The following is a 23,192-nucleotide window of genomic DNA, read 5'->3' as shown; positions in this document are numbered from 1 at the left end:
GCAGTGAGCCAAGATATGCCACTGCACTCCAGCCTGGGCAACAGAGCGAGACACTGTCTCAAAACAAAAAACAAAAACAAAAACAAAAATCCCACAAAAATTAGCTGGGTTATTATAGGCAGGTGCCTGTAATCCCAGTTACTTGGGAGGCTGAGGCAGAAAACTGCTTGAACCCAGGAGGCAGAGGTTGTAGTGAGCTGATATCACGCCACTGCATTCCAGCCTGGGAGACAGAGTGAGACTGTCTCAAAAAGAAAAAAAAAAAAAAAAGGAAAAAAAAAAAAACCCACATTCATGCATGCACGCAGACACACTGCACGCAAGCACACATTCACACCCTGACCCGCACATCCACGCAACACACAAGCACACAAGCACACAGGCACTTTCAGACCCACACCCAGCCGTCCAGATTCCAAAGCTCCTGCTCATGGCGGGTTCACGTCTGCGCAGACACGCCGCAGCACATCCCCTCCCCACCCTCTGAAGGGCCAGCCCCTCCCAGAAACAGGGGCTGGGCCTTGGTGGACCTGATAATACAGCAGCTTGAAAGAGGTGGGGCGGGGCGGGGCCACCCTGCACCTGGGGGCGGTCAGGAAACGCTACCACTGCAGATGTGTTTCCCTGGAAGACCCACCTATGGGAGGAAGGAGTGAGGTCACTGAGCCCCCCGCCTTGACCTGGCCTTTTTTCCAGACTCAGACTCTGCCCTTCCAGCTCTCATCCCGATCAAAGGCCTAGGGGAGGGGTTTGGGGTGGGACAGGGAGTCCTCCTGGGAACAGTGGCGGACAGGGCCCAGGCCAGATCACTTGGCACATCTGGAGAGAAGGTAGCGGTGGGGCAGTGAGAACTTGGCTTCCCAGCCTTGACTCCACCTTCGGGTAGGAAGACAACTCTGCCACCCTGCCCCCAGGAGGCTGGAAATACAGGGCAGAACTGTCACCCGGCTGGCCTTGGCCCTGGGTTCCTCCCAGACAGACCCCTTTTGCCCCCCTCTCCCTGCTGTGGAATAGGGGTGGGGGTTTGGCGGTGTGTCCCAGGCTATGAGGTAGCCACCAGGCACCATCGTTGCCAGCACACCCTGCACACCGGGACCCACTACCCCCGGGAGCCCATGTAAAATCGGTCAAGAGGGATCTGGCTGTCTCACTGTACCCCAAGAAGCCCAAAGTAATCAAACCACATCCCTGGGGCTCCTCTGGCTGCTCAGTTGGGGCCCTAACCCGGCTCTGGAACGGGGGAATAGAGAGCAGCGGCAGGGCCAGCTCCCTCTGACTCTAAGGAATCTGGGTCAGTAAATGCCCAGAAAGTAAACACCAGGAGCAAATGTCCTTGGCCCCCTCCCACACTTGCTACATTCCCCGAGGGAAGTGATCCTGAACTAGGAAAATACAGGACTTCCCATCTTAGAAATCTGAAACCACTGGTTTCCCAAGCCTGGGGACGACTGTGTTCTCACGCCCCCTGGCGGCGGGTCGGCACATTGCGTCCTCTCTCGCAGAACCTTCAGCCCCAGGTGCAGAGGACCAGCGAGGGCCCAGATGGTGCCCCTCCGCCCCACATTTTACAGATGAGGGGACACAGGTGCGGAGAGAGGGAGGGAAGGGCCTGTACCCTCACAACTGAGCTCCGGGGAGACGACCACAGGTGCTATGACTCATTCAACAACAAACATTTATTGAGCACCTACTGGTCAGGGCCCTGGAACTACTAGACTCCTAGTCCAGTGCTCTTCAGTACCCTGGAAGACCCTCTGCAATTTGGCCTGAGACTCCAGCCAGCAGCTGGAAACTTCTTGTCCAGGAGACTGTCCAGGTGAGGGGCTGAGCAGTGAGGAGGGCGGATCCTGTCAGCCCACTTGCCAACCTGCAATGCCACCACCATCCTGTGGTTCAGAGACAGAAGTGGCAGGATGGGTCTGGGTCGCAGCACTCACGGGTGGGGCAGGACAGGGGCCCAGTCAGCTATGTCCATCTTAAGTTTTTTTTTTTTTTTTTTTTGAGATGGAGTCTCACTCTGTCACCCAGGCTGAAGTGCAGTGGCACAATCTCAGCTCACTGTAAGCTCTGCCTCCTGGGTTCAGCTGATTCTCCTGGCTCAGCCTCCCGGGTAGCTACGATTACAGGTGTGCGCCACCATGCCTCGCTAATTTTTGTATTTTTTAGTAGAGATGGCATTTCACTGTGTTGGCCAGGCTGGTCTTGAACTCCAGACCTCAAGCGTCAATCGGCCTCCCAAAGGGCTGGGATTACAGGCATGAGTCACCACGCCCAGCCCATCTTAAATTTGCTTTTTTTTTTAAAAGATGGAGTCTCGCTTTGTCGCCCAGGCTGGAGTGCAGTGGCATGATCTCAGTTCACTGCAACCTTTGCCTCCCAGGTTCAAGTGATTCTCCTGCCTCAGCCTCCCAAGTAGCTGGGATGACAGGTGCCCGCCACCACACCCGGCTAATTTATGTATTTTAGTAGAGACGGGGGTTTCACCATGTTGGTTAGGCTGGTTTTGAACTCCTGGCCTCAAGTGATCCACCTGCCTTGGCCTCCCAAAGTGCTAGGATTACAGGCATGAGCCACCGCGCCTGGCCCATCTTAGGTTTTTAATAAATAGTTCTTGCTGCTGCCCAGGCTGGTGAGGGTGGGGCCATCGGGACCAGGCTTTCCAAGCTTGAGGGGTGTGAGGTGTCCCCTTCTCATGCCAGTTCAGGCTCTGGCTCTGAAAAGGAAAGGAGAAAGCATTGGGGTTGGCCCCCCACCCACTCCCAGTGGGTGTCCAGGTGCTGTCCTGATGGGAGGTGGGGTGAGGCTCCCCAGGACAGGTCTCAGCTGGTCCCAGCTCCAGGGGAGATGCTACGCCTCCACCCCCAAGCAGGACAGGGGTTGCCAACAGGCTGGAGGCCCCTGGAGGATGGGCCCCGGCACCCAAACACACCCTGGGCTCTGGAGTCCAGCGGGTGAATCCATCTGTCCCCAACCTCCATCCCAGGCTGCATCCCCATCCCCCAAGGACTTGTGTCACTGACCAGCCTCGGCCTCATCGCCCTTGGCATCCGGCTCCTGCCACCAGTCAGCATACATGCCCTCCTCGTAGTCACCCTCCCCTTCAAACTCGGCGTCAGATAGGGCATCCTCAGGCTCCAGGGGCGGTTCTGTCTCCTCCAGCTCCATCTAGAGTAGCGCCACGGTTGCGGAAGAAACAGGGTCACAGTAGGCCCAAACCCATATGGGCTCCCTTCCTGGCCAATGGGAACTCCCACCCCATCTCTCAGTCCCCAAAGCCCCTTCCCTTCCCAGTCTCAAGATCTAATGAGACCGTTCTGAGGATTTTCCCCAAACTGCCCCCTCCCTGAGTGGCTGCATAGGGCACCACCAGTAGAATTTGGTGTCAGCATAAACATCGCCCCTGCACAGCCCCACCTTTTAAGCATAAAGACTCTGGTGAGAATATTGCCAGTCCATGCATGATGTTTTTGCTCATACTGTTTCCCTGCCAGGAACTACTGCCGTCACCTGTGCCTGCGTAACCCGCACTAATCCCTCCAGAGCCAGGCGTCAGTTCCAGGCTGAGCCCTTGCTGGTGACTCTGGCTGGGCTGGAGACCTCCCCCAGTGCCATATGCTGCCCTCTCCAGCAGCTGTTTGTGCTTCCCCCACTAGACTGTGAGCTGCATGTGAAACAGATCATGACTTTCACTAACTTACTCCAGCCCCTAGTCTGGTGTCTGGCAAACCACAGGGAACAAGAGACAGCCGTCAAAATGGCTGCCATATGCTGGGCGCAGTGACTCACACCTGTAACCCCAGCACTTTGGGAGGCTGAGGTGGGTGGATCACTTGAGGTCAGGAGTTCAAGACCAGCCTGGCCAACATGGTGAAACCCCATGTCTCTACTGAAAATACAAACATTTTTTGTATTTTTGGGTGTGGTATTGTATTCTGGGTGTGGTGGCACACACCTGTAATCCCAGCTACTTGGGAGGCTGAGGCAGGAGAATCGCTTGAACCTGGGAGGTGGAGGTTGCAGTGAGCTGAGACTGCACCACTGCACTCCAGCCTGGGTGACAGAGCGAGACTGGGCTGCCATTCACTGTGCATCTACCGGCTGCTGGCTCTTTATCAAGTGCTTTACATACTTGATCTCAGCCAGGCGAGGTGGCTCATGCCTGTAATCCCAGCACTTTGGGAGGCCAAGGCAGTCAGATCACTTGAGGTCAGGAGTTTGAGACCAGCCTGGCCAACGTGGTAAAACCCTGTCTCTACTACAAATACAAAATAAAATTGGCTGGACATGGTGGCGCAGGCCTGTAATCCCAGGTACTCGGAGGCTGAGACAGGAGGATCCCTTGAACCCAAGAAGTGGAGGTTGCAGTGAGTGGAGATCATGCCACTGCACACTCCAGCCTGGGTGACAGAGCGAGATTCTGTTACCAAGAAAAAAAGAAAAAAGAAAAATACATACTTGATCTCGCTTAATTTTTTTTTTTTTTCTCAAGACAGAGTCTCAATCTGTCACCCCAGCTGGAGTGCAGTGGCGTGATCTCGGCTCACTGCAACCTCTGCCTCTGGGTTCAGCGATTCTCCTGCCTCAGCCTCCCAAGTAGCTGAGATTACAGGTGCTCACCACCACACCTGAGTAATTTTTGTATTTTTAGTAGAGACAGGGTTTCACTATGTTGGCCAGGCTGGTCTTGAACTCCTGACCTCAGGTGATCCCTCTGCCTCGGCCTCCTAGATTGCTGGGATTACAGGATTACAGATTGCACCAGGGCTGCAATCACCCAGGTCCTGGCCACAGGTGGCCAGGGAGGCACACAGGGTCAGAGTGGGCACTGCTAACCCAGAACAAAGAGCCAGGGCATGTGGCAAGGGCTTCCTGGAGGAGGCACCATGTGAGCTGGGCCTGGGAGGAGCAGGACTGGGACATGTACAGAAAGGGGACATGAGAATACTGAGGCTGGGGAAGGAAGGGACAGTCTAGACAAGGAATGGGCAAACCTCTCTGCTTCATGACAGCTGACCACCAGGGGCTGGGGCTGAATTCTGGCACACTGGGGCCCCAGAAAAAGGTCCAAGGTGTCCCCATCACTGCCTAGTTCTGGAAAGCAGAGGGCACTCACCTCATCATCTGACTGCAGGTACATGTGGGTGAACTCCAGCAGCTCCCGCAGCTCGGCCGTCTGGTTGTGGTAGAGCATGGCCTCCTGGAAGGAGGAAAGGACGGGCTGGGGGGGAGCCATACCCTGCTGCCAGATGGCAAGAAGCCAGGGCTCCTAGGATCTGGGCCCACTGACCCTCTTCCAGCTCAAGTATCAAGTATCAGCTCACAAGCTAATCAGATCATCGTGGCTGCTTGGAACACTGCGTTAAGGATTCTGAGGGTTTGGTGAGAAAGAGTCCCTCAATCCATTAGCAATGTCTGCCACTGACAAGGAAGGCAGGAGTGGCACCATGTGTCCCATATTTGCCAGCCTGGCCCTCAATTCCAACGGGTTTCCTCCATTGGTTACCTAGGGTGTTCCTGGGGAAGACGGACAAAGGTCAGCAGTGAGGGTAATGAAGGTAGGGAGTGGAGCAGGCAGGAGTGGATGTGTACCTTCATACATCCCTCGTCGGACACTGCTGGTGAGGTGGGCAATACCACCGCCATTTTGCAGGTAAGGCAATAGATTCAGAAAGGGCCATGGTCTTCCTAGGACCACACAGCAGTGGGGCTGAGCTCTGAATCCAGGACTCTAACCTCAACTCATATTCTTTCTTTCCATTTCCCATCCTGCCTTCCACGACCAGGAGTTTATTTTTTATTTTCTATTTTATTTTATTATTATTATTTGAGACAGTCTCACTCTGTCACCCAGACTGGAGTGCAGTGGCGCGATCTCGGCTCACTGCAAGCTCTGCCTCCCAGATTCACACCATTCTCCTGCCTCAGTCTCCCAAGTAGCTAGGACTACAGGTGCCCGCCACCACACCCGGCTAATTTTTTGTCTTTTTTTTTTTTTTTTTTGAGACGGAGTCTTGCTCTGTAGCCCAGGCTGGACTGCAGTGGCCGGATCTCAGCTCACTGCAAGCTCCGCCTCCCGGGTTTACGCCATTCTCCTGCCTCAGCCTCCCGAGTAGCTGGGACTACAGGCGCCTGCCACCTCGCCCGGCTAGTTTTTTGTATTTTTAGTAGAGACGGGGTTTCACCGTGTTAGCCAGGATGGTCTCGATCTCCTGACCTCGTGATCCGCCTGTCTCGGCCTCCCAAAGTGCTGGGATTACAGGCTTGAGCCACCGCACCCGGCCAATTTTTTGTCTTTTTAGTAGAGACGGGGTTTCACCATGTTAGCCAGGATGGTCTCGATCTCCTGACCTCGTGATCCGCTCGCCTCGGCCTCCCAAAGTGTTGGGATTACAGGTGTAAGCCACCGCGCCCGACTGCCAGTTTATATTTTACAAAGTGCATGTCCAGCAAGTGCCCCAGAAAGCAGTGCCCACCTCCCGGGGCTGGAAGTCCTCCTCTTCTAGGCCCCAGCGAGCCCGGTGGAAGCGGTAATACACCAGGTTCTGCTGCATGATGCTGTCATTGGGGTCGAAGAGCATGTAGCTGGCGGCGCTGCGGGCAGCCTGGCGCACATCATTCACTGCAGCAGGACAGGGGTGAGGAATTGCTCCGGCGCTTCCCCTTCAGAGTCAACCCCATCTCCCAGTTCAGTCCAGCACCCCTGCTACCCAGCCACCTCCCACAATACCTAATGGACTCCTTACCCCACCCAAGCATAATGCCAGCTAGCATGTAGTGGGCACTCACCGTATGCCAGGCCCTGACTAACTCACCTAAGCCTGTTATTGTCTTTTTATTGTTTTTGAGACAGTGTTTCACTCTATCACCCTGGCTGGAGTGCAGTGGTGCAATTATGGTCACCTCAGCCTTGATCTCCCAGGCTTAGGTGATCCTCTCACCTCAGCCTCCTGAGTAGCTGGGACTACAGGCAGGCACCACCACACCCATCTAATTTTTTGTATGTTTTTGTTTGTTTTGAGACAGGGTCTTGTTCTGTCACTCAGGCTGCAGTGCAGTGGTATGATCTCAGCTCACTACAGCCTCCGCCTCCAGGGCTCAAGCAATCCTCCCACCTCAGTCTCCCCAGTAGCTGGGACTACAGGCAATCGCCACCATGCCTGGCTAACTTTTTGTATTTTTTGTAGACACGGAGTCTTGCCATATTGCCCAGGTTGGTCTTGAACTCCTGGGCTCAAGCCACCTGCCTGCCTGGGCTTCCCAAAGTGCTGGGATTACAGGCGTGAACCACCATGCCCAGCCATGCCTATTACTGTCATCCCCATGACAGTAAATCTGAGTCACAGAGAGGTTAAATTGCTCAAGCTCACATGGCTGGAGAATGATGGCTCTAGGGAATTAGAGGCACTCAACCTCTCTGCTATCTGTACCCAGGAAGGGTCTCCTGGCCCCTTGGTTCTTAGCCCCCCCTCTGCTCGGATTCCCAGCTCTGTCTGAATCTTGGCATCTCCAAGTAGCAAGAACACTGGAGGCTGTCCATTCCAGCCCCAGTGGATGCCAGGATCTCTCCAGTGAGGAGAACCACAAGTCCTGGTGCCACACATTACTAGTCATGACACTAACAGTCCCTTGCCCTATAAGCCTCAGTTTCCCCATCTGAAAAATTGGTCCAGTAATGCCAGCTGCATGGTGTTGGTGAAAGGACCACATAAGATAAACTGCCTTATAAACTCTCAAGTGTTGGCTGGGCGCAGTGGCTCATACCTATAATCCCAGCACTTTGGGAGGCTAAGGCAGTGGATCACCTGAGGTCAGCAGTTCAAGACCAGCCTGGCCAACATGGTGAAACCCCGTCTCTACTAAAAATACAAAAATTAGCTGGGCGTGGTGGCAGGCACCTGTAATCCCAGCTACTCAGGAGGCTGAGGCAGGAGAATCACTTGAACTCTGGAGGCAGAGGTTGCAGTGAGCCGAGATCGTGCCACTGCACTCCAGCCTGGGTAACAGAGTGAAACTCCGTTTCAAAAATAAAAATAAACTGTCAAGTGCTCTGCAGTTGTTAGTTGCCTCGTCATTTGCCCAAGAGACCCTCTACTTCTCCCTGAGGCTGCTATCTGTTCCACTCAGCCTCTCACCTGCCCCAGACTCCCAGGGTGCCTTCCCCCTATGCCCACCGCCCCTAGCCGTTCCTCTTATCACCCAGGGTCCTCAATACTGAAGGAAAGCTCCCCACAACTCTGGGAGGCTCCCATGCAGTCCTCTCCCTTATCACCTCTTCCCCTGCCCAAGTCCACCCAGGGGGCTCACACTTGTAGTAGGCAAACTGCAGGTAGTGGTACATGGTGGCCACGAACTTGTCCACGAAGTAGCCGCCCACATTGGGGGTCAAATTGGCCTCACAGTCCACCTTGCACTGCAGGGATTCTGCAAAGAGATCTGGGAGTGGGAGGCAGCAGTGAGAGGCTGGCGTTGCAATGAACAGTTCTGTCCCCCCAGTGGAGAAGACTCCAAATCCAAGCTCTGCCTACTGAGCCAGGCTGCTTGTCCAGAAAACGTGTTGCTGTTGCAATCACAGGAGAAAATGTGTGTAAAGTGCTTGGCATACTATATGACAAATGATGATGAGGAAGATGACTGTAGGCTGGGCTGACTCATCACCCCCACCACTCAACCACCACCCCAAGCCAGAGGGAGCCAGGGCATTCTGGGAGAACAGCAGATGAGGTCCAGAAGTGGGGCAGAAGTCCAAACAGAGAAGTTAAAGGTCTTTTTTTTTTTTGAGATGGAGTCTCCCTCTGTCGACCAGGCTGGAGTGCAGTGGCACGATCTTGGCTCAATGCAACCTCCACCTCCCAGGTTCAAGCAATTCTGCCTCAGCCTCCCAAGTAGCTGCGATTACAGGCACCCACCACCATGACCAGCTAATTTTTGTATTTTTAGTAGAGACAGGGTTTCACCACGTTGGTCAGGCTGGTCTTGAACTCCTGACCTCGTGATCTGCCCGCCTCGGCCTTCCAAAATGCTGAGATTACAGGTGTGAGTCACCATACCTGGCCAAGGACAGTCCTTTCTGCCCCTGCTCGAGGGACCCCGGGGTTAGAGATCCCTAGACTAGGTGTGATTTCTGGTTACCAATTGCTTTTTGCACACACCTGCTGGGCTACTTCTCACTGCTGCACCTTTGCATCTGCACTGCCCTCTGCCTGGAAGGCCTGTGAACCCAAGCTTCCCAAACCCTTTAGGGATGTCACTGCCTTTCTGCATTGATCCAGCCCCTTGGACACTTCCAGCTGGGGCTCCTACACCCAGCGTTTTTCTCAGCAGACAAGGCCTTCCTCCCGGCTGGCTCCTCCACATTCGCAGTGCTCCACGTGCAGGGAAGGGACATCTGCCTTACCGAGCCTGTGGGTGAGAGGACTGCCCGCCGTGGTCTGGGAGGCAGATACCTGCTATGGCCGGGTAGAAGTCCTTGAAGTCCACCTGCTCATGGGCCCCTTCACAGCCGGCCAGGCACCGGGCAAAGACTGCCAGGTACTCTGCCAAGGCCCGCTCCATGTCCTCCGTGCTGCTGCGGAAATCCCCGCTGTTGTAGAGCTTCACAGCCCGGAGGAACACGGCCTGGAAGGGGCGTGGCAGGGGAAGTCAGGGCGCTCCCAACATCTCCCCTCCTCTACAAGTCCTAACGGCGGGACCCTCCTCCTGCCCCTTCACCCCACCTCGTAGGGCTGGGCCTCTAGGTCCGTGAGGGACTCGTCGGCGACGTCCAGCATCCCCCGGTAGTAGTTGAGGTACTTGGCGGTCAGCTCGTGCTTCGGGTTCCTCTGGAGGAAGGTGTAGGCCGCCGCCACCGCCTTCTCCAGCCGGTTAGCCTGGTCGGGGGGTAGGGGTTCGGGGAGCGGGTCAGTAAGAACCGAGCTCGCGGTCCCGAGCGCACGGCTGGCTTCGTGCCGCGGGTGAAGGCAACGCTCCTCCGACCGATCGGTGGAGTGACACGACGCCCAGCCCGAGACAGATCCCCGGGTGGGGGCGGGCTCCCACCTTGAACAGCGCGTAGTGCAGGTACTGGTAGGGCAAGCGGCTCTGGAAGTCGCGCAGCAGCTGCCGCGGCGGGTAGGGCACCTGGAAGGCGGGCAGCGTCCGCTTGCAGCGCCGCAGGCAGGCGGCGCGCTCTAGGACGCGGCCGAAGAGCCGCAGCTCGCGGGCCCAGTCGTCGGCGCGGCCGTCGTCTGGGTCGGGCTTGGGCGCGGGAGTGGGGCCGCTGCAGTTGGCGTGGCAGAAGGCCTCGCTGTCGCGCAGCAGCCGGTGCAGCCGCAGCGCCGCCTCCAGGTAGCGCGCGCTCTCGCGCCAGCTCTCGCCCTCATACTGCTCCAGCGCGTGCCCGTAGGCCGCGGCCAGCGGCATCAGGTCCTCGGGCGGGAAACCCCGGAAGCTGTACTTCTCGTACTGCGCCCTGGCGCTGCCCAGCAGCAGCCACAGCAGCCCCCACGCCACCCGAGCCATGCCCGCCGCGCCGCCGGCTCTCCAGAGCTGAGTTGGCGGCCCCGCGGACGGAAGGGGACAGGGACAGGCCCGGGGCGGGCCGCGTGCCCGCTGGGTCTTAGCGCCGGGCACGAGGGCGGCAAGGCGGGGCGGGGCCTGGGTCACGACGTCTCCCCTCTTTTCCCGGAGGATCCCATAGTGTCCTAAGTCCTCTCCGTCGGCCCGGGCTCCTGCCGTGGGGGTGTCCCCTAGGCAGAGAATGAGTCGGGGAGCGCTTCCCGCCAGAGATAGGGAGCCCAGGAAGCCCCTCCCCACGCAAACAGTGCCCCTGCCTGAGATCAGGACACTGAATGAGGGCTGCCTCCTCTGCGCTGCCCAAACGAGGGGGAAGCCCTGGAGCCGGGCCTTCAGTCGCTGAGCCCTCCTGCACCCTCCTGCACCCTCCGAGTGTCTCCCCCGCCCACGTCGGACGCACACACCTGCTGTCACTTGCACACCTTGCGCTGCCACCACCCCCCACTCCGTCTCCGTGCCCGTCACATCCCAAGTCACAAAGTCCTTCTTGCAGTCCAGCTTTTGCGGGACCAAGCTGCTCTTCCCTGGAGATGCCTTCCCTTGTAGCACAGCTGGGGTCACGGACGAGCACGGAGATGTCTCTCACACTCCGCTGCTTCACCACCCGCCTGGAGGGGGCTAGAATTGGAGTTGCCCGCGAAAGAAGCAAGGGGCATCTCCGCCCGGCTTTAGGACCCGGGGGCTCCGGAAAAAGGCATTGAACTTTTTTTTTTTTTTTCCTTTGGTGTCCACTCAGAGTTCTCATCTTTCCCGAGCCTCCCTCCTTGGCCAGGCTCCAGGTCTCGAAGCCAGGGATGGAGATGGGGGGAGGGGGAACCCGGATTTCTTTGTGGGGCCTCCCTCCGACTCTAACACACTCAACCTGGCCCCCTCCTCCTATTGCGCCCCCCGCCCCTGCTCCTCTGGCCAGGCCAGCTCTGTCTTCCCAGCCCCCATTCCACGTGGACCAGCCAGGGCGGGGGTAGGGGAGGAGGACAGGAAGCGGGGGAGCTAGTTCTGGGAGGCGGGGGGCGGGGGAAGGAGGTTGGCGGCAGCTCCCTCGCTCGTCCTCACTGCTGGCGGTCCCAACTCCAGGCACCATGTTCCCCGCGGGCCCCCCCAGCCACAGCCTCCTCCGGCTCCCCCTGCTGCAGTTGCTGCTACTGGTGGTGCAGGCCGTGGGGAGGGGGCTGGGCCGCGCCAGCCCTGCCGGGGGCCCCCTGGAAGATGTGGTCATCGAGAGGTACCACATCCCCAGGGCCTGTCCCCGGGAAGTGCAGATGGGGGATTTTGTGCGCTACCACTACAACGGCACTTTCGAAGATGGCAAGAAGTTTGACTCAAGGTAACCCCGGCTGGGCGCCTCCCGATTCACCACTCCGTCTCCTGAACCCGGGGTCCTGTTTCCTTGTTGCCTCTTTTAAGCTCTACATCCCAATACTCTAACCCCAGACAGCACTCTTGGGGCCTCCCAGACACCCATCTCCCCAAAGATACCCTCCTGTCCCCACTTCCAAACCCTCACTTCTCAAAGGATCCCATTTCTTTCTCACAAGCTCTCCACATCGCAGAAAGGACTCAATCAAGGTGAACTGCCTTGTGTAGTTACCAGGGCTGTATTTAATGACCTGATGGAGAGGGGTGTTCTGGCCTACAGTGTTTCGGGGAAGGGGGTGGTCCCTGCTGCTTGAGAACCCTGGGGTGGTCTGTCAGCCTGGACCCCATACCTTTCCACTCACCCTGACTCCCTTTCTGGTTCCACTCCATTTTTAGTGCCTTTGTGGTTAGAGAAGAGGGAATAGAACTTTTTTTGGAGGGAGTTTTCAGCAGCCGGTGGGCAGGGAAAAAGGCGGGTGGGCATTATAAGAAGACAGCCGGCTGGACCTGGGGGTAGGGCATGGCTCCCTGTGGAGGCCCTGTCTGTCTACGTGTCACACAGTCGGACATGCCACCCTGGGCTCCTCGGAGGAATTTCATACCTCCCTCTCTGGTTCTCCTGGAACCCTCATCTCTCTCCATTTTAGTTATACCAGGAAAGAACCGCAGGCCGCTCATTTTGCCAGCCCTTGGGGTTTGTGAGGTGGCCTCCTGGTCTGATCCAGGCCTTTGGTCTGCTCCAGCAAGTCCACTTTTGTTAGCGGGGACAGGGCAGGGCTGTGTGCCAGCCTCAGGGGTAAACCTAGGGTCCCAGTTATACACGGACCCCACAGCACACTGAAAGAGTCAGTGTTTCTTAGACCCTCCTCTGAAACACACAACTCAGCCAACAGGAAATTAGTGGCCATGGCTTTAGAGGCAGGCATATATTGGGGTAAGCATACAAACTCCAAGAGCCCCAAGACCCTGGTTCAAATCCAGGCTATGACCATGGACAGAGAATTTTGTCTCTTCAAGCATCACTTTCCTTATATGAAAAATGGAGCCAAAAACAGGACCTACTTGCTAAGGCTGACGTTAGGACTTGAAGGAGATGGATGAATGAATGTAAGCTTCTCGCAGGGCCTGGCAGTCCTCCAGCCAGTTCAGCACACATTAACATTGACCCTGAGGAAAACCGTATGACCTGATGCTGTTGAACTTTTTTTTTTTTTTTTTTGAGACGGAGTCTCGCTCTGTCGCCCGGGCTGGAGTGCAGTGACTCAATCTCGGCTCATTGCAAGCTCCGCCTCCCGGGTTCCCGCCATTCTCCTGCCTCAGCCTCCCGAGTAGCTGGGACTACAGGCGCCGCCACCTTGCCCAGCTAGTTTTTTTGTATTTTTTTAGTAGAGACAGGGTTTCACCGTGTTAGCCAGGATGGTCTCAATCTCCTGACCTCGTGATCCGCCTGTCTCGGCCTCCCAAAGTGCTGGGATTACAAGCTTGAGCCACCGCGCCCGGCCGATGCTGTTGAACTTGTAGAAACTTCATGCAGAGCTTAAGCCTTCATAACAACACTGAGAAGGAAGCAATCCAGACCTAAAACCTGTCCGCTTGGTGGGCAAATTCAGGTATAGGGTAGTAGCCAGAAGCACTGCACTGAGCGCTTGACTGCTGGGAGTGAGGCAGGGGTTGGGATTTAGGGGTTGTTGTCCCTGATGGGGACTCTGGGAGCCCAGCTCATGAGTGTTGAGCTTGGAAAACTTTTTTTTTTTTTTTTTTTTTTTAGTTCGACTCTCATTCTGTTGCCCATGAGCCACTGCACCTAGCCAATTATATATACTTTTAATTTATTTTAAGTTTTCAGAAGTAAAGTGAGGATGGGAGATTTTCTTTCTTTCTTTCTTTTTTTTTTTTTTTTTAATTGAAGGGGCCATGGGTTAAGAAAGTTTTCTGGCCAGGCGCGATGGCTCACGCCTGTAATCCCAGCACTTCAGGAGACTGAGGCGGGCAGATCACGAGGTCAGGAGATCGAGACCATCCTGGCTAACACGGTGAAACCCCGTCTCTACTAAACCCACAAAAAAAATTGCCGAGTGTGGTCCAGGTGCCTGTTATCCCAGCTACTCGGGAGGCTGAGGCAGGAGAATGACATGAACCTGGGAGGCAGAGCTTGCAGTGAGTGGAGATCGTGCTACTGCACTCCAGCCTGGGCAACAGAGCAAGACTCTTGTCTTAAAGAAAAAAAAAAAAAAGTTTTCTAAGTTGGGTGGGCATGTTGGCTCACGCCTGTAATTCTAGCACTTTGGGAGGCCAAGGAGCTTAGGAGTTTGTGACCAGCCAGGAGTTTGCGACCAGCCTGTGCAACATGGTGAAAGGCTGTCTCTACTAAAATACAAAAATTTAAGGCTAGGCGCTGTGGCTTACGCCTGTAATCCCAGCACTTTGGGAGGCCAAGGCGGGCGGATCACGAGGCCAGGGTGGCATGTCCGACTGTGTGACACGTAGACAGACAGGGCCTCCACAGGGAGCCATGCCCTACCCCCAGGTCCAGCCGGCTGTCTTCTTATAATACCCACCTGCCTTTTTCCAGACTAGTCTGGCCAACATAGTGAAAACACGTCTCTATTAAATATACAAAAAAATTAGCCAGGTGTGGTGGCGTGCACCTGTAATCCTAGCTACTCGGAAGGCTGAGGCAGGAGAATCACGTGAACCCAGGAGGCGGAGGTAGAGGTTGCAGTGAGCTGAGATCACTCCATTGCACTCCACCCCAAGCAACAATGTGAGACTCTGTCTCAAAAAACAAAAACAAACAAACAAACAAAATTAGCCAGACATGGTGGCGTGTGCCTGTAATCCCAGCTACTAGGGACGCTGAAGCAGGAGAATTGCTTGAACCCAGGAGGCGGAGGTTGCAGTGAGCCGAGATTGTGCCACTGCACTCCAGGCACTTTTTTTTTTTTTTTTTTTTGAGATGGAGTTTCACTCTGTCACCAGGCTGGAGTGCAGTGGTGCAATCTTGGCTCACTGCAACCTCTGCCTCCCGAGTTCACGCCATTCTCCTGCCTCAGCCTCCCGAGTAGCTGGGATTACAGGCGCCCGCCACCATGCCCAGCTAATTTTTTTGTATTTTTAGTAGAGACAGGGTTTCACTGTGTTAGCCAGGATTGTAGAATAGGCCTTTTCAAAATGTGAAACCAATTCCCACCCCACCTCTGCTCTCCTTGTCTTTTCCTTGGAGAGCCGACAGTATAATGGCAAAAACATGGGCTTTGGAACTCAGCTGACTACATATTAATATTAGCTGTGTGACCTTGGGCAAGGCACTGAATCTCTCAAGTCTCCATTGTTCTCATAAGAAAAATGAGAACAAGATCGCCCACTTCACAGGGGAGAGAAAGAAGATACAGAATGTAAAATGCCAACCATTTAATCCCATATAGTAATGCTCCTCTGTCCCTCCGTGCTGTACCTGCCACTGCCCACTTGCTGTCAGCAAATAGTAGCAGCAATCAGGCCCATGCATCCCGCCCAACCCCATTCCAGGGCAGTAGCAGCCCCTGGCCTCCTCAGGGACTTGCTTTTTGTAACAGTCTGTTCCCTTAAGGTGGGTGTCACGGCCGACTTAGGAGGGGAACTTGAAAAGGAGGCGAGAAGTGTGTGTGCATATCCACATCTGGGTATAGGGAGGGGGGATTGTGTGCGTGTGTGCAGGCACACCTGTGCACCTATGCCGCAATTGGCAGTGTGTGTCTGAGATTACTGTATCCCATCTGTCCCTCCCCCTCAGCTATGATCGCAACACCCTGGTGGCCATCGTGGTGGGCGTGGGGCGCCTCATCACTGGCATGGACCGAGGCCTCATGGGCATGTGTGTCAACGAGCGGCGACGCCTCATTGTGCCTCCCCACCTGGGCTATGGGAGCATCGGCCTGGGTGAGAAGGGCTGGGGCACAAGCTGGGGATGGAGGAGACCAGGAGGCAGAATCAGGGATCCTGGGGTGAGAAAACCGAAGTGCCAAGATGAGGGGTGACTTGCCCAATGTCATGCTGTGCACGCAGTATGAAGAGTGGCAGCTCTGACTGGGGCAGTGGCTGACATCTATGGTCCCAGAGTTTTGGGAGGCCAAGGTGGGAGGATTGCTTGAACCCAGGAGTTCCAGACCAGCCTAGGCAACATAGTGAGACCCCCGTCTTTACAAAAATAAAATAAATTATCCAGGCGTGGTGGTGTGTACCTGTAGTCCTAACTACTCAGGAGGCTCAGGTGGGAGGATTGCTTGAGCCCGGGATTTCAAGGCTGCAGTGAACCATGATCGTGCCACTGAATTCCAGCCTGTGTGACAGAGCAAAACCCCATCTTTTGTTTTGAGACAGGGTCTCACTCTGTTGCACAGGCTGGAGTGTAGTAGTGCGATATCAGCTTACTGCAACCTCAGCCTCCTGGGCTCAAGCAATCCTCCCGTCTGAGCCTAACAAATAGCTGGGACTACAGGTGCACACCACCACGCGTGGCTAATTTTTTGTATTTTTAGTAGAGATGGGGTTTCGCAATGTTGTGCAGGCTGGTCTTGAACTTCTGGGCTCAAGCCATCCACCTGTCTTGGCCTCCCACAGTGCTGGGATAACAGGCATGAGCCACTGTGCCTGGCCCCCCCCTCTTAAAAATAACAAAACAAAAATAGTGGTTGCTCTGTGCCTAGTTTGGGTCTCCTGGTGCTGGGATGAGAGGAAGGAGAATAACAGGGCCCTGGCTGGGATCGTGGTTGGCAGAGCACAACTCTGAGACCTCCATGCTGCTGCGCCCTCACAGCGGGGCTCATTCCACCGGATGCCACCCTCTACTTCGATGTGGTTCTGCTGGATGTATGGAATAAGGAAGACACCGTGCAGGTGAGCACCTTGCTGCGCCCGCCCCACTGCCCCCGCATGGTCCAGGACGGTGACTTTGTCCGCTACCACTACAATGGCACCTTGCTGGACGGCACCTCCTTCGACACAAGGTAAGGGGCTGGAGGGGAGCCCTGAGGCACTGGGGATTGTGGCATGGGGAGCGGGAGTCCAGGGCCCAGCCTGCCTCTCCTACTTCCACCTCATTTTCTGTAGCTACAGTAAGGGCGGCACTTACGATACCTACGTTGGCTCTGGTTGGCTGATCAAGGGCATGGACCAGGGGCTGCTGGGCATGTGTCCTGGAGAGAGAAGGAAGATTATCATCCCTCCATTCCTGGCCTATGGCGAGAAAGGCTATGGTGAGGGTAGGCAAGGACTCAAGGGGAAATTCTCCAGAAGAGGGAAAACCAGGCCTCCACATACAGTTGCTCAGGTTGTATACTGCATGAGGGCATCCAGCCAAGGACGCAAGGCAGGATGAAATCTACCTTTGCTGCTGTCTCACTAAGAAGGGGTGCTTTATTCTGATTCACACGAAGGCTCAGTATGAGCCGGTGGTGGCCCTGGGGAACACCAAGCTCAAGGCCTTACTGGAAGAGCAAGAAGCAGGGCTGCTGATGGGCGGGAAGGGCTCTGCAGAGCGGGGCTAGTGTCTCCTTGCATGGTGCCCACTGGGCCTTCCTGAGTCAAGAAAGAGCCTGGGCTTGCTCCCCAGCCATATGGTTCAGGCCCTATCCCTTCCCCAGGGACAGTGATCCCCCCACATGCCTCGCTGGTCTTTCACATCCTCCTGATTGACGTGCACAACCCGAAGGACACTGTCCAGCTAGAGACGCTGGAGCTCCCCGCCGGCTGTGTCCGCAGAGCCGTGGCCGGGGACTTCATGCGCTACCACTACAATGGCTCCTTGATGGACGGCACCCTCTTCGATTCCAGGTCAGGAGGGTCTTGAGGTGGGAGGGCGGGGCTGGGTGAAATGTGGACGAAACTGGGGGTCACTCTGAGCTGCCTGGAAGGGGAGGGCCCCTTTGACTCCCTTCCTGGCCCTCCCACCTTGTATTGCAGCTATTCCCGCAACCACACCTACAATACCTATATCGGGCAGGGTTACATCATCCCCGGGATGGACCAGGGGCTACAGGGCGCCTGCATAGGGGAGCGCCGGAGAATTACCATCCCCCCGCACCTCGCCTACGGGGAGAATGGAACTGGTAGGGGCGTTCCCCAGCCACCACCTCAGCTCCTCCTCCAAACTGTCCATTGTGGCCAGGCCGCCCCCTCCCACAGTGGGATTCCAGCCACCACTCAGCCCCTCTCATCACAAAAACATGCATGCAGCTTACATCTGGTCGCCCCATCTGATTCCTGCCACCCGGACTCCATCAGTTTCCTCCAGGGCAGCGCCCCACTTCTCCCCTTCTGCAGTGGAGAAGAGCAGCCAACTCCTCTGAGTTTGGGGAGGGAGGGTGGTTATGGAAAAACAGAACCAGCATACCCCCAGGACCCAGCTGTGCTGGGAGCCTCAGTGTCCTCACCTGTGTAATGGGCAAGCCAAGCTGATCCGCAGGGTAAGTTACTGGGAGTTTGCAAGACGGTGAGTGGAAAAGGGCTTTCTAACTGGAAAGCCGCCTTCCCCTGCCCCCTGCCCCAGTGAGAGTTTGTTAGAATTGACTCTGGACAAACATCTCGTCCCATCCTCCTTTGGATCCTCAGGGTCGGGAAGGGGTGTCAGGTCTAGGGGCCTCCATGGAGAGACCTCGAGGAGCCTCTGCTAGTGCTCTGAGCTGACCACACTCCCCCATTCTGTCCTCAGGAGACAAGATCCCTGGCTCTGCCGTGCTAATCTTCAGCGTTCATGTCATTGACTTCCACAACCCTGCGGATGTGGTGGAAATCAGGACACTGTCCCGGCCATTGGAGACCTGCAATGAGACCACCAAGCTTGGGGACTTTGTTCGATACCATTACAACTGTTCTTTGCTGGACGGCACCCAGCTCTTCACCTCGTGGGTCCCGGGTGGGGCCGGGACTGGGCAGGTGGGTGGGCACAGGCATGGGGAGTCCTCCTCACCGTACCCCGATGCCTGCTCCTCCCTCTTGGTCCTCGAGCGCCAGGGGAGCATTCAGCCTCTTGCTGCTTCTGTAAGTCCCCATCTCAGAGCATGCCGGGGAGCCATGAGGAGATGAAATTCTCTGCGTCGCCGGGGAAGGGAAGGTGAAGCCAACCGCTGTGGGAGAACTGCTCTTTCCGTTTCACAGAGGGGAAACTGACGCAGGGAGCCATGAGCCCTCGAGGCCACACTTTAGGGGGCAGAGGCAAGATGAGAAGGGAACCCCACATCTGCACCGCTGGGCCCCTGCACTCTGCTGCATGGCCCAAGTCACCAGTGGGAGTCACTCCGGAACTGAGGGCTTGTTCTGGGCCCACGTCAGAGACAGTGGGGTGTGCGCTGGCAGAGGACAGGTTGGCTGCTGACCTGGGCATCTGCTCTCCTCCAGGCATGACTACGGGGCCCCCCAGGAGGCGACTCTGGGGGCCAACAAGGTGATCGAAGGCCTGGACACGGGCCTGCAGGGCATGTGTGTGGGAGAGAGGCGGCAGCTCATCGTGCCCCCGCACCTGGCCCACGGGGAGAGTGGAGGTGAGGGGCTGAGACCGTAATCTTGTTTTTTTTTTGAGATGGAGTCTCACTCTGTCACCCAGGCTGGAGTGCAGTGGCGTGATCTCAGCTCACTGCAACCTCTGCTTCCCAGATTCAAGCGATTCTCCTGCCTCAGCCTCCCTAGTAGCTGGGATTACAGGTGCCTGCCACTATGCGCAGCTAATTTTTGTATTTTTAGTAGAGATGGGGTTTTGCCATATTGGTCAGGCTGGTCTTGAACTCCTGACCTCAGGTGATCCACCCGCCTTGGCCTCCCAAAGTGCTGGGATTACAATCGTGAGCCACTGCGCCCGGCCCGAAACTGTAATCTAACTGGCATCCGTAATCTAACTGGCATCCGTCCCTTTTGCTCCTGCCCATTGTGGGCCTGAGAGCTGGTGGGAGGAGTCAGGAATGCCTTCAGGATGGCTCCTTAAACATCCCATGCCCCACTCTCCAGCCTAGCCCCAGGAGGGGAAACTGGCCTGTGGGCTGGGAAACAGTGAAGCCAGGCCCAGACCCTGGCCTGACTAGGACCCCTCCCTTCTCTCCTGCCCTCCCTCCAGCCCGGGGAGTCCCAGGCAGTGCTGTGCTGCTGTTTGAGGTGGAGCTGGTGTCCCGGGAGGATGGGCTGCCCACAGGCTACCTGTTTGTGTGGCACGAGGATCCTCCTGCCAACCTGTTTGAAGACATGGACCTCAACAAGGATGGAGAGGTCCCTCCAGAGGAGGTGAGTGAAGGTTCAGTCTTAATAACCATGCCCACGCACTCCCCGCACCCAAGAAGCATCGAGGAAGATGTCCCCGTCCGGACTGCCCACCTGCCCTCATGCTCCTGCCTGTGCTGAGTCCTGTGCCTCAGGCTCCTCACCCCTACCGTTTCCTGGGCACACATGCAGGCTGTTCCCTACCTGAAACCAGTCACAGACTATCCCCCATGCCATGCCTCCACCCCGGCCCCCACCAGGACCCCAGCACCAGTGCCTTTCCCAGCCCTGCCTGAGTTACAGGGTGTGGGGGAGCCTGGGAAAAAATAAGAAAAAGCACGCACTGACCTCCAGCTGGGGCCCCTCCCAAGGCCATCACCCTCACTGCCCACTCCCCCGGCTCTCCCCTCCCCTAGTTCTCCACCTTCATCAAGGCTCAAGTGAGTGAGGGCAAAGGACGCCTCATGCCTGGGCAGGACCCCGAGAAAACCATAGGAGACATGTTCCAGAACCAGGACCGCAACCAGGACGGCAAGATCACAGTCGAGGAGCTCAAGCTGAAGTCAGATGAGGACCAGGAGCGGGTCCACGAGGAGCTCTGAGGGGCAGGGAGCCTGGCCAGGCCTGAGACACAGAGGCCCACTGCAAGGGGGACAGTGGCGGTGGGACTGACCTGCTGACAGTCACCCTCCTTCTGCTGGGATGAAGTCCGGGAGCCAACTAAAACCATGGCAGAGGCGACATCTCTGGTGTTCCCACCACCCTAGGTGAAACTCCACAGCACAGACCTCTACCCCGTTTCTCTTCCATCCCCAAACCCCTTTAAAATGTTTGGATTTGAAAGCCAATTTGGGGCTGGTGGAGCCTGGGGTTGGACAGGGCCATGGCTGGTCCCCACCATACCACCCCTCCACATCACAGGCACAGCTGAGCTTGTCCCTCTCCCCAACCTTCTCTTCATTTGTACTTCTTGTTATCCCCACTCCCAGCCCCTATTCCTCTCTGTGACAGCTCCCTAGGACCCCTCCACCTTCCTCCCCATTCCTGACTGGCTCCTAGGGAAGGGGACAGCTCCTGGAGGGCAGCCCTACCTCTCCCATCCCTTTGCCCTCCTCCCTCGCCTCCAGTGGAGGCTGAGCTGACCCTGGGCTGCTGGAGGCCAGGACTGGGCTGTAGTTAGCTTTTCATCCCTAAAGAAGGCTCCTTTCCCTAAGGAACCATAAAAGAAGAAAACAGAGGGCATGTGTGAGGGAACCTGCTTGGGTGGGTGTTAGGGTTATGAAATCTTGGATTTGGGGCTGAGGGCTGGGAGGGAGGGCAGAGCTCTGCACACTCAAAAGGCTAAACTGGTGTCAGTCCTTTTTTCCTTTGTTCCAAATAAAAGATTAAACCAATGGTCTTAGGGTGTCTTTTGGAACAGGTTGAGGAGCAGAGGGGAATGGCTAGCGGGTTAAGCGGGGGTTGTGGGAGGCCTTTAGACCCAGAGATTGGGGAAAAAGTTAAACCAGGCTGTTTCCATGGCCTCATTAGTTCCAGACAGCGGTGTGTCCCCAGATTGGGGGCTCCCCATCTGGAGGTTTCCTGCCTGCCCTGGGCCTAACCTGGGGGCTTGGCTGCAGGAAGGGAGGCCTGGTCTGTGGAGGGGGTGAATGTGTAGAGCGGGGAGGCCTCCAGCAGGGCATGGAGAGAGGATCCTCATCCTCCAATTGTCACAATTGAATGGGAAAGACAAAGTCCCTGACCTCAAACACAACCTACAAAGTTCAAGGATTAAATTAAACCGCGCAAGTCAGATTATCCTTTTCCATAGATCATTTCCAATACTACGATATTCCCATCTCTCCCTGCTCCTGGCCACTACCTGTTACCACCTGTCCACCCTCTTGCTAGGGGAAAGGTAACCGAGTTCAGATCTCCACAGTGTCTTGCAAGAGGACTTCAGCCACCAACCAGGCCATCTGTCCTCGCCAGGCATTCAGGGGACGGGGTGGGGACTTAGGAGAGAAAATGACAGGACCGGACTCACACAGCAAACTGCCTCCATCGGCACTTCTTGCCCAGGGTCCCCTAAGAGACATGACTGCTCCCCATGGGCAGTAACTGACATTCTCTGGTCCCAAAGCATCCAGAAAGCTCCTTGATTGAAGTGTTTTTTTTCGAGACAGGGTCTCACTCTGTCACCCAGGGTGGAGTGCAGTGGTATGATCTCAGCTCACTGCAACCTCCGCCTCCCGGGTTCAAGTGATTCCCCTGCTTCAGCCACCTGAGTAGCTGGGATTACAGGCACGCGCCACCACACCCGGCTTATTTTTGTATTTTTAGCAGAGACGGTCTTACCATGTTGGCCAGGCTAGTCTCAAACTCCTGATGGCAAGTGATCCACCACCCTGGCCTCCCAGAGTGCTGGGATTACGGGTGTGAGCCACTGCGCTGGCCAAGAAAGCTTCTTGATTAAAGTCTGGAAGTGGTTACTGACCCAGTCTCAGATGGTGACCACTCCCTCCTCCCAAAACCAAATGGAACAGGCCTGAAGCAGGGAAATGCAGCCAAAGGCATGGGCTTTGGTCAGGAACGTTCAAATCCTGGCTCCAGCTCCTAGCTACGGAGTTTGGGCAAGTTACCCATCCTGCCCGAGCCATCTGGAAGCAGGAAGAGCTGCACCTACTTGTGGGGTCATTGTGAGGGTCAACTGGCAGACACCCAAATGCCCATAGCGGCACCTGGCACACCGCAGGCCTTCAGTAACGTCTGTATTACCTCCCGGTTCACATCTGCAGAATAACAGAACTTTCCAACAGCTAGTCAAACATTGCAGGAAAGGTGCCGGTGATTTCCTCTAAAGCTAAGACAATGCTGAACTGGCTCTTCAGGGTCAGCCCAAGAATGCAAGACCACAGTGCACACATCACTTCTTTCACCTTGGGACCCTCAGGTCCCTGCTCTAAATTCTCCTTTTCAGGTCATCCACTTTGGTGGCCCTGACCCAGAAGAGGTGAAAGGAGAGCCTAGGGCATAGGGGGATACCCACACCCGAATGCATCCCCTCAGGGATCCCCAAAGAG

General features: G+C 56.1%; 2 protein-coding genes across 3 annotated transcripts; one reads left to right on the top strand and one right to left on the bottom strand.

The window, feature by feature from the left end:
• Positions 1–1,658: 1,658 nt before the first annotated feature.
• Positions 1,659–11,116, bottom strand: P3H4 (prolyl 3-hydroxylase family member 4 (inactive)). Its single transcript, XM_073005311.1, has 8 exons — positions 10,036–11,116; positions 9,714–9,866; positions 9,444–9,615; positions 8,305–8,433; positions 6,474–6,619; positions 5,114–5,197; positions 3,021–3,165; positions 1,659–2,713 (listed from the first exon to the last, which is right to left on the bottom strand). The coding sequence occupies exons 1-8, from the start codon at positions 10,495–10,497 to the stop codon at positions 2,691–2,693; spliced, it is 1,314 nt and encodes a 437-aa protein (XP_072861412.1). The 5' UTR covers positions 10,498–11,116; the 3' UTR covers positions 1,659–2,690.
• Positions 11,117–11,259: 143 nt separating this feature from the next.
• Positions 11,260–21,524, top strand: FKBP10 (FKBP prolyl isomerase 10). 2 transcript variants are annotated; one of them, XM_008012695.3, is made up of 10 exons: positions 11,260–11,875; positions 15,680–15,825; positions 16,703–16,892; positions 16,996–17,141; positions 17,529–17,718; positions 17,848–17,993; positions 18,596–18,788; positions 19,282–19,424; positions 19,991–20,154; positions 20,547–21,524. In XM_008012695.3, the coding sequence occupies exons 1-10, from the start codon at positions 11,631–11,633 to the stop codon at positions 20,730–20,732; spliced, it is 1,749 nt and encodes a 582-aa protein (XP_008010886.1). In that variant the 5' UTR covers positions 11,260–11,630; the 3' UTR covers positions 20,733–21,524. The 2 variants fall into 2 exon arrangements, with proteins under 2 accessions (XP_008010886.1, XP_008010885.1); XM_008012694.3 differs by having other exon boundaries at positions 16,996–17,147.
• The last annotated feature ends 1,668 nt before the right edge of the window (positions 21,525–23,192 follow it).

Source organism: Chlorocebus sabaeus, chromosome 16 (assembly GCF_047675955.1).
Source record: "Chlorocebus sabaeus isolate Y175 chromosome 16, mChlSab1.0.hap1, whole genome shotgun sequence".
NCBI lineage: Eukaryota > Metazoa > Chordata > Mammalia > Primates > Cercopithecidae > Chlorocebus > Chlorocebus sabaeus.
The sequence above is the reverse complement of the archived record's forward strand: the minus strand, read 5'-3'. Positions and strand labels throughout refer to the sequence as shown.